Genomic DNA, 16,243 nt, shown 5'->3' with positions numbered 1-16,243 from the left:
TGTAGATCTCATAAACCCATATTTTATTCACAATAGAAAATAAAATACATTTCAACTGTTTAAACTCAGAAAATGTACCACTTAAGAAAAAAATAGTCATTTTGAAATTGATGGCAGCAACATGTCTCAAAAAAGTTGGGACAGGGCCATGTTTACCACGGTGTAGCATCTCCTCATCTTTTATTAACACTCTGTAAATGTCTGGAAACTGAGGAGACCAGTTTCTGGGATTTTGGGAGAGGAAAGTTGCTCCACTCTTGGCTGATATAAAATTTTAACTGCTCAACAGTCCTGCCTTCTGAGGGCCCAAAGATCATGGGTCAATATCATGTTTTGGCCTTGTCCCTCCGCACAGAGATTTCTCCAGATTTTTGGAATCTTTTAATGATATTATGTACTGTAGATGATGATATATTTAAAGACCTTGCAATTTCTCATTGAGTAATATTATTCTGAAATTGTTTGACAATGTGTACATGCAGCTTTTCACAGAGTGGAGAACCTTTGCCCTTTTTTACTTCTGAGACACTGACTCTCTCAGATGTGCTTTGTATACCCAATCCTGTTACTGACCTTATCCTAATATTCCTATGGGATATTGGGATAAGGCACAGCCTGACCTCCATCCTGGGGTCTTAATAGCTGTTAAGTGACTAGTGAGTGGGGTATGCAGAGTCCTCCTTCGTTCACTTTTGGAGCATTGGATTTTGTTAACACTTAAATGTTTATATGAACTTTTTTGCAATGGAGTTTTTTGGACTTTATGGATAGTTTATGGATTTTTTTACAATACTTGCACATATGTTTTAAATCAAATTTTTTTTACTTTTTTACTTGATTGTATGATTATTACAATGATCTTCTGCACCTTCTAATGATAGCGCAACACATTGTTTGATTCAATGATTTATATATTACTTATGTGGATATGCTGTCAGTTCAGCTATCATGGACATACACAGATATTATGTCACAACCTAACAAGACAATATACACTATATTGTCAAAAGTATTGGAATGCCTGCCCTTACATGCACATGAACTTTAATGGTATCCCAGTCTTAGTCCGTAGGGTTCAATATTAACTGGCCCACTTTCTTCCAGAAGAGTATTTGTGAGGTCAGGCACTGATGTGGATGAGAAGGCCTGGCTCGCAGTCTCTAATTCATCCCAAAGGTGGTCTAGCGCGTTGAGGTCAGGACTTTGTGCAGGTCAGTCAAGTTCCCCAACCCCAAACTTGCTCATCCATGTCTTTATGGACCTTGCTTTATGCACTGGTCCAAATCACTTGGTGGAGGGGGATTATGGTGTGGGGTTGTTTTTCAGGGGTTCGCCTTGTCCGCTTATTTTCAGTGAAGGGAACTCTTAAGGCATCAGCATACCAAGACATTTTGGACAATTTCATGCTGCCAACTTTGTCGGTACAGTTTGGGGATGGCCTATTCCTGTTCCAACATGACTACGCACCAGTGCACGAAGCAAGGTCCATAAAGACATGGATTTGCAAGTTTGGGGTGGAGGAACTTGACTGACCTCAACCCAAAAGAACACCTTTGGGATGAATTAGTGCCAGGCCTTCTCGTCCAACATCAGTGCCTGACCTCACAAATGTGCTTCTGGAAGATTGGTCAAACATTCCTAAACCTTGTGGACAGCCTTCCCAGAAGAGCTGTTAGAGCTGCAAAGGGTGAGCCAACTCAATGTTGAACCCTACGGACTAAAACTGGGATGACATTAAAGTTCATGTGCGTGTAAAGGTTGGTGTCACAATACTTTTGACAATATAGTGTATATTGTCTCGTTAGGTTGTGACACAATTATTTGATTGGTGACACTTTTGCATGACTTGTTTCCATTTTTTTATGTTACTGACCTGTTGCCAATTAACCTAATTACATGCAAAAGTTCTTCCAGCTTTTTCTTGTTAGTACCATCTACATTGCCAGTTTTTTGTTGCCCTGTCTCAACTTTTTTGAGATGTATTGCTGCCATCAATTTTAAAATGACCTTATTTTTTTGTAAACATTTGATCATTTTTCTATTGTGACTAACATGAGAGTTTATAAGATTTGCAAATCATTGCATTCTGTTTTTATGTAGATTTTACACAACATCCCTACACTTTTGGAACTGAGGTTGTATTTCATTTTTATTTATTTTTTTATTGTGTTTTTTTTAGGCATTTGATCATTTTTTGTGTGTACTGTTCCTTTCATTTTTAAATTATTTTGTTCTGTTGTCTAACCTTTTTTACTAAATTAAAAAAATATATATATAATAATAATAATGACAATAAGACAATTGATAGGTCTTTTTTTAAACAAGAACAGGTCCCAGCTATTTAAAATTAGCTTTCCCTATATTCGAGAGCCACATAAAAGCCCAATTAATCCTCGACATCTCACACCAACTTTGTTTCCCCTTTCTCATTGACTCCAATGTATTTTTCCAAAATGAGAAAAATTTCCAGATCTTAATTGATATTTCCAAGAAATTAAAAACCTTAAAGTGGATGTAAGCACAATTGTATAGTATAAGATTTCCTATCATTTGAGCCCAGTCTTGCCACACAGAGTTAATCCATGTCTGAGCAATCCTCTTTTATTGTTCAGTGATAGAATTCTTGACAAACAGAGAAAAACTTTGTCAAATCCTCCCCCTTGCTGTGAGTGACAGGTGATTTACATATCTCGTGCACCAGCCTAAGTAAGAGACATGCAGTATTTTTTAATTCCCTCCCACTCCTTTCTTCTGCTGCTTTGCCAGGATTGGATGTTCCACATAACCTCAGCCATGGCTGCAGACACTCCACTGGTCTGATGGGGGGGGGGGGGGGGTTGCTGCTGGACACAGCTATACATATATATACTGTATATAGCTGTGTCCAGCAGCACTCCACCCTCCCCCCCCGTAAATTATATGTATAGCGTTTCCGTCCTTTACTCCGCTCTACATCCTGACAGAGCCCTTGGGAGAGGAGGGGAGCCGGCTGCGGGGGATGGGGGGGGCGTGGAGGAGGAAGACACAGCAGGCGGATGAGGACAGGAGGGGGGCCAGAGAAGAAGGGGAAGTGGTGGTGGTTGAGGAGGAGAACGGGTCAGGCGCTGGAGGAGAAAGACACAAGGGACAGTTGGGGGTGATCGGTGCAGCGGAGGGACAGCCGTGAGCACCGATCTCCCTGCATGGCGTTTGATCAGCCGCTTCTCCTTCTCTGCCTCCATTGGCTTTCAGCGGAAAAGCCATTCAGGGGGATCCGTGCTCACAGCTGTCCCCACCGCACCGATCATCCCCGACTGTCACTGGACAGTGATACATGACGTGACAGGAACCATGAGCGCGCTCTTCTTCTCCTGTGTGCGCACTTTTCACTCTGGCCAGGCGCGAGTGTAGAGGTGGGCGGGGAGTCTGGTGATGTCATGACTCCGCCCACCGAGCGCAGTACAATGGACCCGCCCACTGAATCCAGCGTTTTTGGGGGCTCCAAACAGCTAAAGGGGAGACATCTGAAAGGTAAGGATACATGCAGGAGGCATGTATATCCTTATAGATCACCACTATGGCAGTACTTTAAAAAAGATGAGAGTGGGTTTACATCCACTTAAAAGGGGTTGTAAAGATTCAGGTTTTAAAAAAATTAAAACAAACTTGTCATACTTACCTCCGCTGTGCAGTTGGTTATCCACAGAGTGGCCCCGATCCTCCTCTTCTGGGGTCCCTCCATGGCGCTCCTTGCTCCTCCTCTTCTCGAGTGTCCCATCGGAGAATCGTTCTCTTACGGGACACCCATGCGGGCGCGCTTCCGTGTCCTGCTGCCTGTGTTTGTTGACACAGGCAGCAGGACTCTGCTCCGCCCTCGGCAACCGCATCATTGTATTTGATTGACAGCAGTGGGAGCCAATGGCTGTGCTGCTATCAATCTATCCATTCAGGACACGAGACACTGGCAAGAGCTGGTGTGCTGGTTCCTGTTGCGGAAATTACGGGGCTCAGGTAAGTATAAGGGGGGCTCGTGGGCACTGCTGTAGTAAAGAAGGTTTTTCACCTTAATGCATTAAGGTGAAAAACGCTGAGGGTTTACAACCGCTTTTATTTCCCTCAAGCCCATTTGTAATTAAACCATTATCACATCAAAATTAGTTTGAGACCCAATTTCTGACAATGAAATGCAGGCCTTACTCTACTCGTTTTATAATTTTTTTTTGTTTTTGTTTGGTGAGATGAAAAAAATGGGATTTAAGTCATTAATTTTTAACCACAAAAAAAAAAAATATCTGGAAAAGAAGGATGGAAGAATACAAAATTCCATCCTCTTATAAGCACACACCCCCTTCCCAAAAGATCAGACATCAAATAATGAAAATACATTTTCTGTAAATGAACTGTGGTATTTCCAGCCTGGGTGGTACTCACCATTTTCCACTTCGCTGAATATAGCTAAAAATCCATATTGAATAAAAGTAGTACACCAGGCTTCTGCTCTAAGAAAACATTCCCCAACCCGTAAATGTTTGCTATTGATAATTTTTTTTTCTCCCTGTGTCAAAACTAATAATCCTTCTAATGTTTCTCATAGCAGCCTGGCAGGCTGAAATCAGTGCACTGATCAATAGTCTTCTGCATTACCGCCAGCCAGACTGAAAGAAGATAGAGACATCTCATCAGAATTAACTGTGTCAGTGGAACACGGAGACCAATTGCACTGACGAAGCTTGATGCTGCTTTATTAATCTGAGATAAACTGCATTTAAGGCCAATGATGATCAGTCCTTGACACTGTTCTAAATTGTATGTCAAAATTACATACACCTTTTATCTCAGTGATGAAAGTTTCTTAGTCACTTACTGCACAGCCGTCCATGATGGCTATAATGTAAGGGTTGTTGTCATAAGACATCTCTTCATCGTTTGATCCCAAGAAACGGATTGCTTTGTCATAGCTATCAATGGTGGCATCGTGCCAAGCTACAGACTGGTAGCAGTTATAGGTGATATTCTGCCTGGCAGCAGCGCTGAGCAACCTGAGGAATGTCATCTGCACAATGCCGATCGGGTTTCCATCAGAATCCACATAAGACAGCTGAGAAAATAAAAATTACACAGAAATATACACTGCTTTCTTGGGAAACAATGTGGCCTTTGAGATCACAAATTCTCCCTATGCTTCATGATAATGTACAGCCCACCATAGAGATATTTGTGGTCATCTTTGTGTCATGGTATATGACACAGATGAACATATATTTATAAAATTGCAACATGTATTTATTGTATGGATTTGTATCAGAGACATTAACATCTGTCCCTGTGATACTGTACATGGCTCACACCCCAGCTTCTTAAAGGTCTTGATTACTTTCCTGTAAATAGGATGTCTAAAGGTAACTAGTCACAGCAAAGCTTCGGACGAAAACTGCCATGACCCACCCCCTGATCTCTAATAATAAGTAAAAAGTAATAGCACTCACTGCAAAACTGGATAGGTTAAAATAAGGAGTAGCTGAATATACAGTGATGGGGAAGGTATTTAGCTAAGTGTCATTGTTGTGGTGATGTCTATTAGAAGTTGGAATAGCAGAGATTATGTCAATGACAAGTGTCTGCAGAACTGCATGGTCTAAAATGTTTTATCACACTGCTTACGTTATGCAGCCATATAGCACTGGTATGGAGATTTACAAATCATATGGCAAGTCAAATATTTCATCTAAGTCAGCTGTCTGGCTTTTAAAGAAGCCCTGAAATGCTCTGTTCTGATCCCATCCCAAACTATTGCCGTGTTACTGTGTATTGTACATTTCCTAACCCTAGTTTCCTGCTCTATGATTGGAGAAGAACCCCATTCTATAATATTGTCCTGTAAACTTCAATAGCGGACCTCCTCCTCAAAATGTTAGGGACCTGGCTGTAATCTTGTAGCAATGAATGCTTTATCAGCCACTTGTTCGGAGTTCTGTCATCTCTTGCTGTATACATGGTAAGGTGTCTGTAATTATTATTAAACCAGACAACGTGCATTTTAAAAAGGGGTTCAGCAATGCAGCCTCTGTATTTCTCTAGCAGTTTCTTTTGATTGTTGGAAGACACAGTAAAATGCATAACTCGTCAAAATTGGTTGTAAATCTAACACAACCATATCAAATAATAATTTTGCATTTTGTAGACAAACAAAAAGAGAAGGTACAAACCTGGGACAGCACTGGCTCCTGAGCAGGACACGTGACTGACGAGGAGAAAAAAGGCATGCAAATGGTAGATACAGCCGGCAATGTGTGCACTCCAGATTCATGTGACTGCTGCAGTGGAATTCTGTCTCTGTGCCTACTAGACCAATCAAATTCCCGGGTTCATCCTCCCACTGCAACGTGGGAAAATGTCTGGGAGAACCTGATTGGTAACTAAGGTCATAACAGATTGTTCGTATTTTAGATTAATGAGATTTCTGTGCAAAGTCACCATTTCCTGCCATTTGCATTTTTCACCTGAATAAGGCACATTGCACACCATTTATCTAATTATGGTAAGGGAGCCCATTATATGGATGAACTGTGGGTATAGGATTGTGTATATGGAGGTTTCTATGTGTATGCACTTTTTTTTCTATGTTGAACTGGATGGACTTGTGTCTTTATTCATTCAGATTAACTATGTAACGATTTGCCACCCCCAAGACTCCTATTCAGTTGCCTGAATCTGTGATAATCTCAACAGTGGGCATTGACAGTGCTGCCCTGGAGTTGCATTGTTTCTAGGAATAGGGCAATGGCACTATCTAGATCAGGATGGAAGCCTCTGCTCTCTTTAGGGTACAAAGAGAGGGGTGGTTGGAAGATCCAGTATAAACATGCATGCCTGTATCACATGAACAGAGGATGCAGTGTCTTGGTCTAAAGTGTGGGTTTATACACCAAGGAGACATGCTTAATGCTGGCAATCATTTGTTACTTCTAATCACTGTTCTGTGATAACCCATTGCTCTTTTCAGCTATTAAATGTTTGAAAAGTGCATACAATAAAGGCTCTTTCCCTTTTATACATGTGAGACTTGTCCAGTGATCCCTTGCACACAGATGTTGCAAACACTTTACATGCTTTCTATTCTAAATGCTTCTGAATAATGAGACTTTTTCTACTGATAGCGGAAAATAATATTTCATCCCAGAATTCCATGCTGTGGCACCAGAGTTTGCACAGGGGTTGTCGGCTGTCTCTTTAAATTAAACATGTTCCACAGTACCTGCAGTTAATTTAGCTTCAGTCTCCTAAGTAAGGAAGCACTGGGGAATTTAGGATGAAGTAGGCTTATAAGGAAATCGCTCAATAGCATAGAGATTGACATGAAAAAAAAAGCTGGCTTGAAAGACACTGTGAAGTTAAGACACAGAGAGCCACTGATTCCAGCAAGAGGGGCGGGAGGGAGCTGGAAAATTTTGTACTTCAAAGCAGCCACCCTAAGCTGAGCAGAGTACCTATGATATGGGAAGCAAAGGAGGGAGACCAGAGCTGCATTCATCATTTCTTCATGACCGCTAAACCAGGCCAAACGTCTGCTTCTATGCAGTATGTTCTGATTATTTCTCTAGCTCACTGTAAACAAATACAGCTCACCCACTGGACACACAATGCTGTTTTACAATATGTAAAACCCACAATACCGTGTCTGCTATGTGCAGCTTGCTCAGGGAGGGCCAATTATAAACACAGGAGCAACTAGTCCTAAAGAGAAAATGTCAGAATGGTATTCTTTTTCCTGTCAATTTGAGAACCCTTTCATTCTCTCATGGCAAAGTCTCTTCTCTGCTTAAATTCTTAACCCATCAATTAGCCTCATCATTTCTGCTTGGACTTATACACAGCACTGGCTGAGGGAGAAAGACCCAAATAGGACGATCATAGCCAGCCAAACTAGCTGCCATGGTCAGAAGTGGCTCTGAAAATAGCCATTTTGAAAAGTTTATAACTTCCATAACTTCCATCAGATACTTTAAGAGCAGGAGGTCCTTTGAAGCAGTATGGTGACTTGTTAAGAATACAAAAGTGCAGGACCTGACTAGCCAGGGAATGCTGGGATATGCAGTTCATCAACTACTGAAAAGACCATATAAGTATATATGGACAAATATGGAATGTGTGGTGACAATTTTTAGATAAGGTTCTGGGATTACAATAACCATTTCTGAATTCCAACCACGTATGTCATATGTGTCAAAACACATCACAACCAAGCCAATAGGATTCATCACTAGAAATAACAACCCGGTGCATGACCCCCCAAAGGCTTGGGCAGTGCTAGAACTGGGGTAACCAATCTTGTATCAATGAAGCACTGCCATAAAATGCTGTACAATAAGGATATTTGGGCAGACAGTTTAGATTACATTACTGGTGTGCATTGTCATGAAGAGCTCATAGGTACCATATCGGATGTCCATGCCTTGTGACACAGGCAGAACTTTCCTTGAAGGAAGCCAATGCAGGAACAGCCCCACATACTCATGGATTGTGTGTATCCTTGCACCATACATACCCAGAGGAAACAAGTGTTTTAAGGTGGACATTTGGCATAATGTGGATTTCTGAAGAATGACTATTAATGGGTATGCAATAATACACAGATTAATGTTTTATGGTGATAGAGCCCAAGTTACTGTTGCATTTTTGCTGTCCTGTAAAGCTAACCAGAGAAAATTATTCAGCGAGGGTATTTTTCACAACAGAACCTAAAAAGTAACGACTATGAAAGACTGCATATAAAAAAATTGTTTTTGTAGTACCGGACATGTCTATATTACCAGGTGTGAACAGAGTGTCTAGGACCTCTAACACAAACATTGTATTTCTGTACAGTATTTTGTTGATGTGCCCTAGGGTTCAATTACATCTAGAAGCATGTTAAAGTAGCTCTTTGGTTAAAATGGGCCCTTAATGAGCCTCAGCACCAAAAAAACTATTTGAACTATTTTGACCAATTCAGAACACCACCATCTACAGTGCCTATACATCTGTGTGTTGTGGTACACTGAAGTTCAGGTGCATTTCTTTAGACTGTATATATGCATTGGGGTGTAATTTATATACACTTTGTGGCGTATGTGTGGTAATTCACATCATATGGTGAGCCTAAAGGAAAGTATAGACATGAGCAGGTGTGCATATCTCTCCATAGACTGCAGAGATTTCATGCAGCCTGACTCCTCATCCCTTTCAGTGTGTTACGGTCTGGGGCAGGGATAACAGAAAGAAAGCGCACCGACTGGATAGTGCACAGAGCTGTGCAAACATTGTATGTGCGCTAAAGAGGGAAACTTATCTAAGCCTAAAATATTACTCTTGTCCTGAGAGTCTTAATTCTACATTAACCCTCTAAAGGATGAAAAGGGGAATGGTACCTTAGGAAATTAAAAAAAAAGAAGGAATGTCAAATCTGGCTACTATTTGCTCAATTAGTTACTGTGTACTTGCATAAAATAATGTAACCAAGACGTTTTAAAAGGTTCTAATAAAATAAATACCTTATCTAAGGGTTTACAGACTAACAATAAAACACTTTCCTACCTTCCCTGCTCTGCATAGCTGTCAGTTTAAAGACCTCTTTGGTATTTTAGCCTCAGTGGGTGCTCATCTTTTTCTATTGGAACAGGAAGGGCAGCCAAAATGAGTGACTAGCCAAACATGCTATACAATATTGTGTTTTATGTTGCGCCACAGAGCTTTTCACTGAGGTGCAAGCAAACTGGGAAGATAAAATGGCCATTTGATGGTCAGTTGGCTAATTTTACCAATGTTTTAGACAAAGACCTTTTAACACAATAACTTGGGATCAGCCTTAAAAATATAAACTGTGTCTGTTTTAGTGCTGACTGATTTGTGCTTGGTTTGAGGACTCCTTTCAACGGTTGGAGACTATTGGGTAAAAAGAGCAAAAAAACCTTTCCTTTCCAAGTCCACCTTAAATGTATTTTCCTGGTAGTCCAGAAACACCATTTCCCCCACGACTAGTGTTAGTAAGACATGCAGAGTGGTTTGGCCATAACCGAAGCAGGATCTGTGCTTTGGTTCAAGACTGAAGGCCGGGTTAGCCACTTACCATAGACCCTCGTTTGTAATGGCTATACCATGTACCAGGCACCTCTTTGGGCCATCGAGCCACTTTATTCTGTAAAATATGACATGAGTTACAGGGATAGAATTGGAAATCTAAATCTTACCAGTTTACCACGCTTGAATTCACTGAACCAGGAACCCGGGTTCTCTTTGGGCCAGGAGGTAAGTCTAGCCTGAATTGTGAAAGGGAAATGATAGGAGGAAATAAAGGGTTATACTTGAGTTAAAGCTAAACACCAAAAAGCATCCCCTATCGGCAACAGATATCAAACATTGGCAGGGCTGAGCCGGTTCATAATAAACCCACACAGATTTTTATAATGCATTCTACTAACTACAGAGATTCAGAGCGTTCTGAGCATTCTGATAGATTCCTTGCAAATAATACTCAAATGTTCAAGCTCTACTCCACACTCTATAAATAACCCCCCTAAATGATCAATACTATGTGTGTATAAAAAAAAAGTATTTGATCCCCTGCTAATTTTGGACGTTTGCCCACTGACATTTTCAATGCCCTGGCTGAGGGAAGGAGGTTGTCCTGTCCCCTTAGCTGCGCAGAAAAACACCCCCAAAGCATAATGTTTCCACCTCCATGTTTGACAGTGGAGATGGTGTTTTTGGGGTCATAGGCAGCATTCCTACTCCTCCAAACACTGCAAGTTGAGTTGATGCCAAAGAGCTCGACCACAACACTTTCACCCAGTTCTCCTCCGAAGCATTTCAGATGTTCATTAGAAAACTTCAGAAGGACCTGTACATGTGCTTTCTTGAGCAGGGGGATCTTGCGGGCACTGCAGGATTTCAGTCCTTCACGGCATAGTGTGTTACCAATTGTTTTCTTGGTGACTATGGTCCCAGATGCCTTGAGATCATTGACAAGATTCTCCTGTGTAGTTCTGGGCTGATTCCTCACCGTTCCCATGATCATTAAAACTCCACGAGGTGAGATCTTGCATGGAGCCCCAGACCAAGGGAGATTGACAGTTATTTTGTGTTTCTTCCATTTGCGAATAATCGCACCAACTGTTGTCACCCTCTCACCAAGCTGCTTGGCGATGGTCTTGTAGTACATTCCAGCCTTGTGTAGGTCTACAATCCTGTCCCTGACATCCTTGGTCTTGGCCATGGTGGAGAGATTGGAATCTGATTGATTGATTGATTGCTTCTGTGGACAGGTGTCTTTTCTACAGGTAACAAGCTGAGATTAGGAGCACTCCCTTTAAGAGAGTGCTCCTAAACTCAGCTCGTTACCTGTATAGAAGACACCTGAGAGCCAGAAATCTTGCTGATTGATAGGGGATCAAATACTTATTTCACTCATTAAGATGCAAATCAATTTATAACTTTTTTGAAATGCATTTTTCTGGATATTTTTGTTGCTATTCTGTCTTTCACTGTTAAAATAAACCTACTGTTAAAATGATAGACTGATCATTTCTTTGTCAGTGAGCAAACATACAAAATCAGCAGGGGATCAAACACTTTTTTACCTCACTGTGCTTTGGTTCAAGACTGAACGACACAACCCCAATTCCAAAAATGTTGGGACGTGGTGTAAAATTATTATTATACCGGATTTATATTGCGCCAGCATTTTGCGCAGTGCTTTACAACAGGAGAGCAAGCAGTGCAGTTACAATTAAATTCAATACAGGTGGAATCTGAGATAAAAACAAAATGCAAGGATTTGCAAATCTCATAAACCTATATTTTTTTCACAATGGAAAATATATAAAATGTTTAAACTGAGAAAATGTAAAATTTTTTTAAAAATATAAGTTCATTTTGAAGTTGATGGCAGTAACACGTCTCAGAAAAGTTGGTACAGGGCAACAAAAAGCTGGTAAGATTACAATTCCAATTAAGTTGGTACAGGGCCATGCTTACCACAATGTAGCTCCCCCTCTTCTTTTAACAACATTCTTTAAACATCTGAATACTGAGGATACTAGTTGCTGGAGTTTTGGGAAGGGAAGGTTGTTCCTGATATAGGATTCTAACTGCTCAACACTAGGCCTTTTGTCAAATTTTTTATTTCTAAACGCACCAAGAATTTTCAATTGGTGAAAGGTCTGGACTGCAAGCATCTGGACTCTTCTACTATGAAGCTATGCTGTTGTCAGAGATGTCGTATGCAGTTTAGCTGCAAGGTCTTCTTTAGTCCTGAGGATACGGCACCCATGGTTTCCAAAAAGAATGTCAAATTTAGATTCGTCTGACCACATAACTGTTTTCCACATGGCAGACCATTTTAAATGCACTTTAGCCCAGAGAAGATGGCTGCTTTTCATGTTCCCAACTTTCCGGACCGCCCACTGTATATATATGTCATTTTTTTGAAGATGGATATCTCGGTAACGGCAGCAGCTGCTGCCACAACCGAGGTATCCATCTTTTCAGCGGGCGGTTCCGTACACGATAATGGTGGTCTCTGCGGTGGGTTCGCCGCGAGATCACCGTTATCGGCGGCGGGAGAGGTGCCACCCCCCCTCCCGCCGCTCTCCCGCACCCTCCGCCGCTTACCAGAGCCGTCGGTAGCGGCGGAGGTGATCGGGTCCTTTCCCTGCTGAGGTATGGAGACGAGTGAGGCCAAGATGGCGCCTACCCGTCTCCATACCATGTGACGGCCGGAGCGACGTCATTACGACGGCTCCGCCCACTTCTCTTAAAGGCACAATTTTTTTAGTGTCATTTTTTTAAACGACTTTTTTTTTTTTTTTTTTTTTGCATTTTAGTCTAAATATGAGATCTGAGGACTTTTTGACCCCAGATCTCATATTTAAGAGGACCTGTCATGCTTTTTTCTATTACAAGGGATGTTTACATTCCTTGTAATAGGAATAAAAGTGATCCAATTTTTTTTTTTTAAAAACAGTGAAAAAATAAATAAAATAAAATAAAATAAATAATAAAAAAAAAAAAAAATTTTTTAAAGCGCCCTGTCCCGACGAGCTCGTGCGCAGAAGCGAACGCATGCGTGAGCAGCGCCCGCATATGAAAACGGTGGACAAACCACACATGTGAGGTATCGCCGCGACCGGTAGAGTGAGAGCAATAAATCTAGCCCTAGACCTCCTCTGTAACGCAAAACATGCAATCTGTAGAATTTTTTAACCGTCGCCTATGGAGGTTTTTTAAGGGTAAAAGTTTGACGCTATTCCACGAGCGGGCGCAATTTTGAAGCGTGACATGATGGGTATCAATTTACTTGGCGTAACATTATATTTCACAATATAAAAAAAAATTGGGCTAACTTTACTGTTGTCTTTTTTTTTTTTCAAAAAAGTGAATTTTTTCCAAAAAAAGTGCGCTTAGAAGACCGCTGCGCAAATACGGTGCAAAAAAAAGTATTGCAATGACCGCTATTGTATTCTCTAGGATGTTAGAAAAAAAACAATATATAATGTTTGGGGGTTCTAAGTAATTTTCTAGCAAAAAAAACTGTTTTAAACTTGTAAACACCTAAAATCCAAAACGAGGCTAGTCTTGAAGTGGTTAAGACATGTTGCTGCCATCAATTTCAAAATTACTTCATTTTTTTTCTTAAAATTGTATATTTTCTCAGTTTCACTCTTTCAGATCCGCGCTATAGCCGAATGACAGTTAAAGCGCAAACCTACTTTGCCGGGAGGCCTTCAATAGACATCTTCCCCTTTGCACGCTCCCCGCGCGCCCCCTGTAGGGAGCGTGCTGTGATCACCGAGTCAATGAGACTCGGGTGATCACAGATTGGAGTAAGGGGTAGATCCCGGCCTCTTACCACGTGATCAGCTGTCAGCCAATGACAGTTGATCACGTGGTGTAAACAGAAGATCAGCAGGGACATCGGTGAGGAAGAGGCGAAGCCGCCTCATCTGTGTCAATCAGTACCGCCTGCCAGTGCCACGAATCAGTGCCCACCAGTGCCAGCAATCAGTGCCACCTATCAATGCCCACCGGTGGTGTCAATCAGCGCTGCCTATCAGTGTCACCTACCAGTGCTGATCAGTGCCCATCACTGCCGGCCATCAGTGCCACCTATTAGTGCCCTTCAGTGTCACCTATCAATGCCCACCAGTGCCACATATTAGTGCCGCCTTATCAGTGTCCATCAATGCAGCCTATCGATGCCCATCAGTGCAGCCTCATCAGCGTACATCCATGAAGGAGAAAAATTAACTGTTTGCAAAATGTATTAACAAAATATAAATTGGTTTTGTATTTTTTTTATTTACATTTCGGTCTTTTTTAATTTTTTTTTTTTAACAAATAATGAAAAACCCAGAGGTAATCAAATACCACCAAAAGAAAGCTCTATTTGTGGAGAAAAAAAATGATAAAAATTTTATTTGGGCACAGTGTTGTATAACCGTGCAATTGTCATTCAAAGAGTGACAGCGCTAAAAGCTGAAAATTGGTCTGGGCAGGAGGGGGGTTTAGGTGCCCAGTAAGCAAGTGGTTAAACATTTGATGTTTTCTATTGTGATTAAAATGTGGGTTTATGAAATTTGCAAATCATTGCATTCTTCTGTTTTACGTAGATTTTACACAGCATCCCAACTTTTTGGAAATTGGGGTTGTATGTATGTGTGTATATATACATATATATTAGGGTTGCACCGATACCAGGCATTTTTGATAGTATCGGTACTCGCGAAAATACTCCGATACCGGAAGTGACTTTAGACCTGAACTGGACACAACATCAGTCCCAGCCTGTCAGCTAAATCTGTACTAGGATTGAAAGCTTGTCTCCGAGTGCAGTGCAGTGACATGGGAGATGCTGGCACTCCAGGAAGTAATGTCAGGGGCTGGAGGGGGTCCTCGGGAGGTAGGCTGCACGTTCTCTGACCCTAATGCCTGGATGCTGACGCCCCCGCAGAGAGGCAGCGATTGCAATGGGGAATGTCTGTGCTAGAGCTTGCCAGGTACTTTACATTAGTACAATGGTAAGGTATGTGCAGGATGTAGCTTTTAAGGGAGGGGTGAGAAGACGAAAGGCAGTAGATGAGGTCTGAACACAAGTCAGAGCTGAGGAAGGGTGGATGGGGGATCATGTGGATGAGAATGCAGTGGAAAGGAGTGGTGGAGCAGAACTGAACCTTGTACTGTGTATGTAACATGCCTGAACCCTGTACTCTGTATGTTCTGTGCCTGAACCCTGCACTTTGTATGTACTGTGCCCTAAAGGCTGCACTGGCTCTGCATGTACTGTGCCCTAAACCCTGCACTCTGCATGTACTGTGCCTGAACCCTGCATGTACTGTGCCTGATCCCTGCCCTCCTAACCCCCTGTACTGTCCCCTACTGCCTCCTGTGCTGTACCCTCCCTGTGTTGCATCCTCCTTCCCTCCACCAACTGTCACCTCTGCCTCCATGTCTCCCAATGACCCTCCCATCCCCCCCCCCCCAGCGATTACAGCCTTTTCCATCCCAACGCTCTCACCCCACAATCCCTATTTCATCCCACCCTGCCCCCACCCTAGCCTCACCCAACTCACTATCGGCGAGTACTTGAAAAAAAGTATCGGTACTCGTACTATATATATATATATATATATATATATATATATATATATATACACACATATATACACACACGGTATATATACACACAAGGTTATTTAGGTGTTGAAGCTGACCTCTGGGTAAAGAAAGAAAATGACTTTTACAGCAGGGCTCCCCCCACACTGCAGGAATAAAAGTAAATGTTTGTCTAGTGTGGACATAAAAAGCAGTTATACTTACCTTATCCCTCACTCTCACAGGCTTTCCTTCTAGCTGCATGACTGTTCCCCTGAAAACACTTCTATTTACCGCTCCATTGGTCGCAAACCACTTTGGCGTTATCAGAACCAGCAGTACTGCATTGTAAGTAAGGATGAGCTCAGGCGTGTTCGCAAATGCACGTGCAGAGCCCGCCAGGAAGTCGGCACTTCACAGTGCTAATCACAGGCAGTGAGACATTTCCCAATTTCTGCAGCCGCGGATCGTGAAAATGTCTCACTGCTTGTGATGAGCACTCCACCGTGTCGACTTCCTGGCGGGCTCTGCAGGTGCGGTTGCGAACACGCCTGAGCTCATCCTTAATTGTAAGCAAGAACACTGAAGGCCCACAAAAAGCGCCGCAGAGTTGAGACGTGCGGTGGCTTGCTGGTGA

The 16,243-nt window shown here is 42.0% G+C and overlaps 1 protein-coding gene across 2 annotated transcripts in view; it reads right to left on the bottom strand.

Moving 5' to 3' along the window:
• The window catches only part of COL5A1 (collagen type V alpha 1 chain), a 280,359-nt gene that overhangs the window by 9,736 nt on the left and 254,380 nt on the right, over window positions 1–16,243 (bottom strand). Inside the window, exons 64-65 of one of the 2 annotated variants that reach the window (XM_073599596.1) lie at window positions 10,206–10,274; window positions 4,844–5,077 (exon numbers count right to left, since the gene is read on the bottom strand). In XM_073599596.1, the coding sequence (XP_073455697.1) occupies window positions 4,844–5,077; window positions 10,206–10,274 (303 nt within the window). Of the gene's footprint in view, window positions 1–4,843; window positions 5,078–10,084; window positions 10,154–10,205; window positions 10,275–16,243 lie in introns of both variants that reach the window. The other variant, XM_073599597.1, reaches the window with a different exon arrangement.

Source organism: Aquarana catesbeiana, linkage group LG09 (genome assembly GCF_042186555.1).
Source record: "Aquarana catesbeiana isolate 2022-GZ linkage group LG09, ASM4218655v1, whole genome shotgun sequence".
In the NCBI taxonomy this organism is placed as follows: Eukaryota; Metazoa; Chordata; class Amphibia; order Anura; family Ranidae; genus Aquarana; species Aquarana catesbeiana.
The sequence above is the reverse complement of the archived record's forward strand: the minus strand, read 5'-3'. Positions and strand labels throughout refer to the sequence as shown.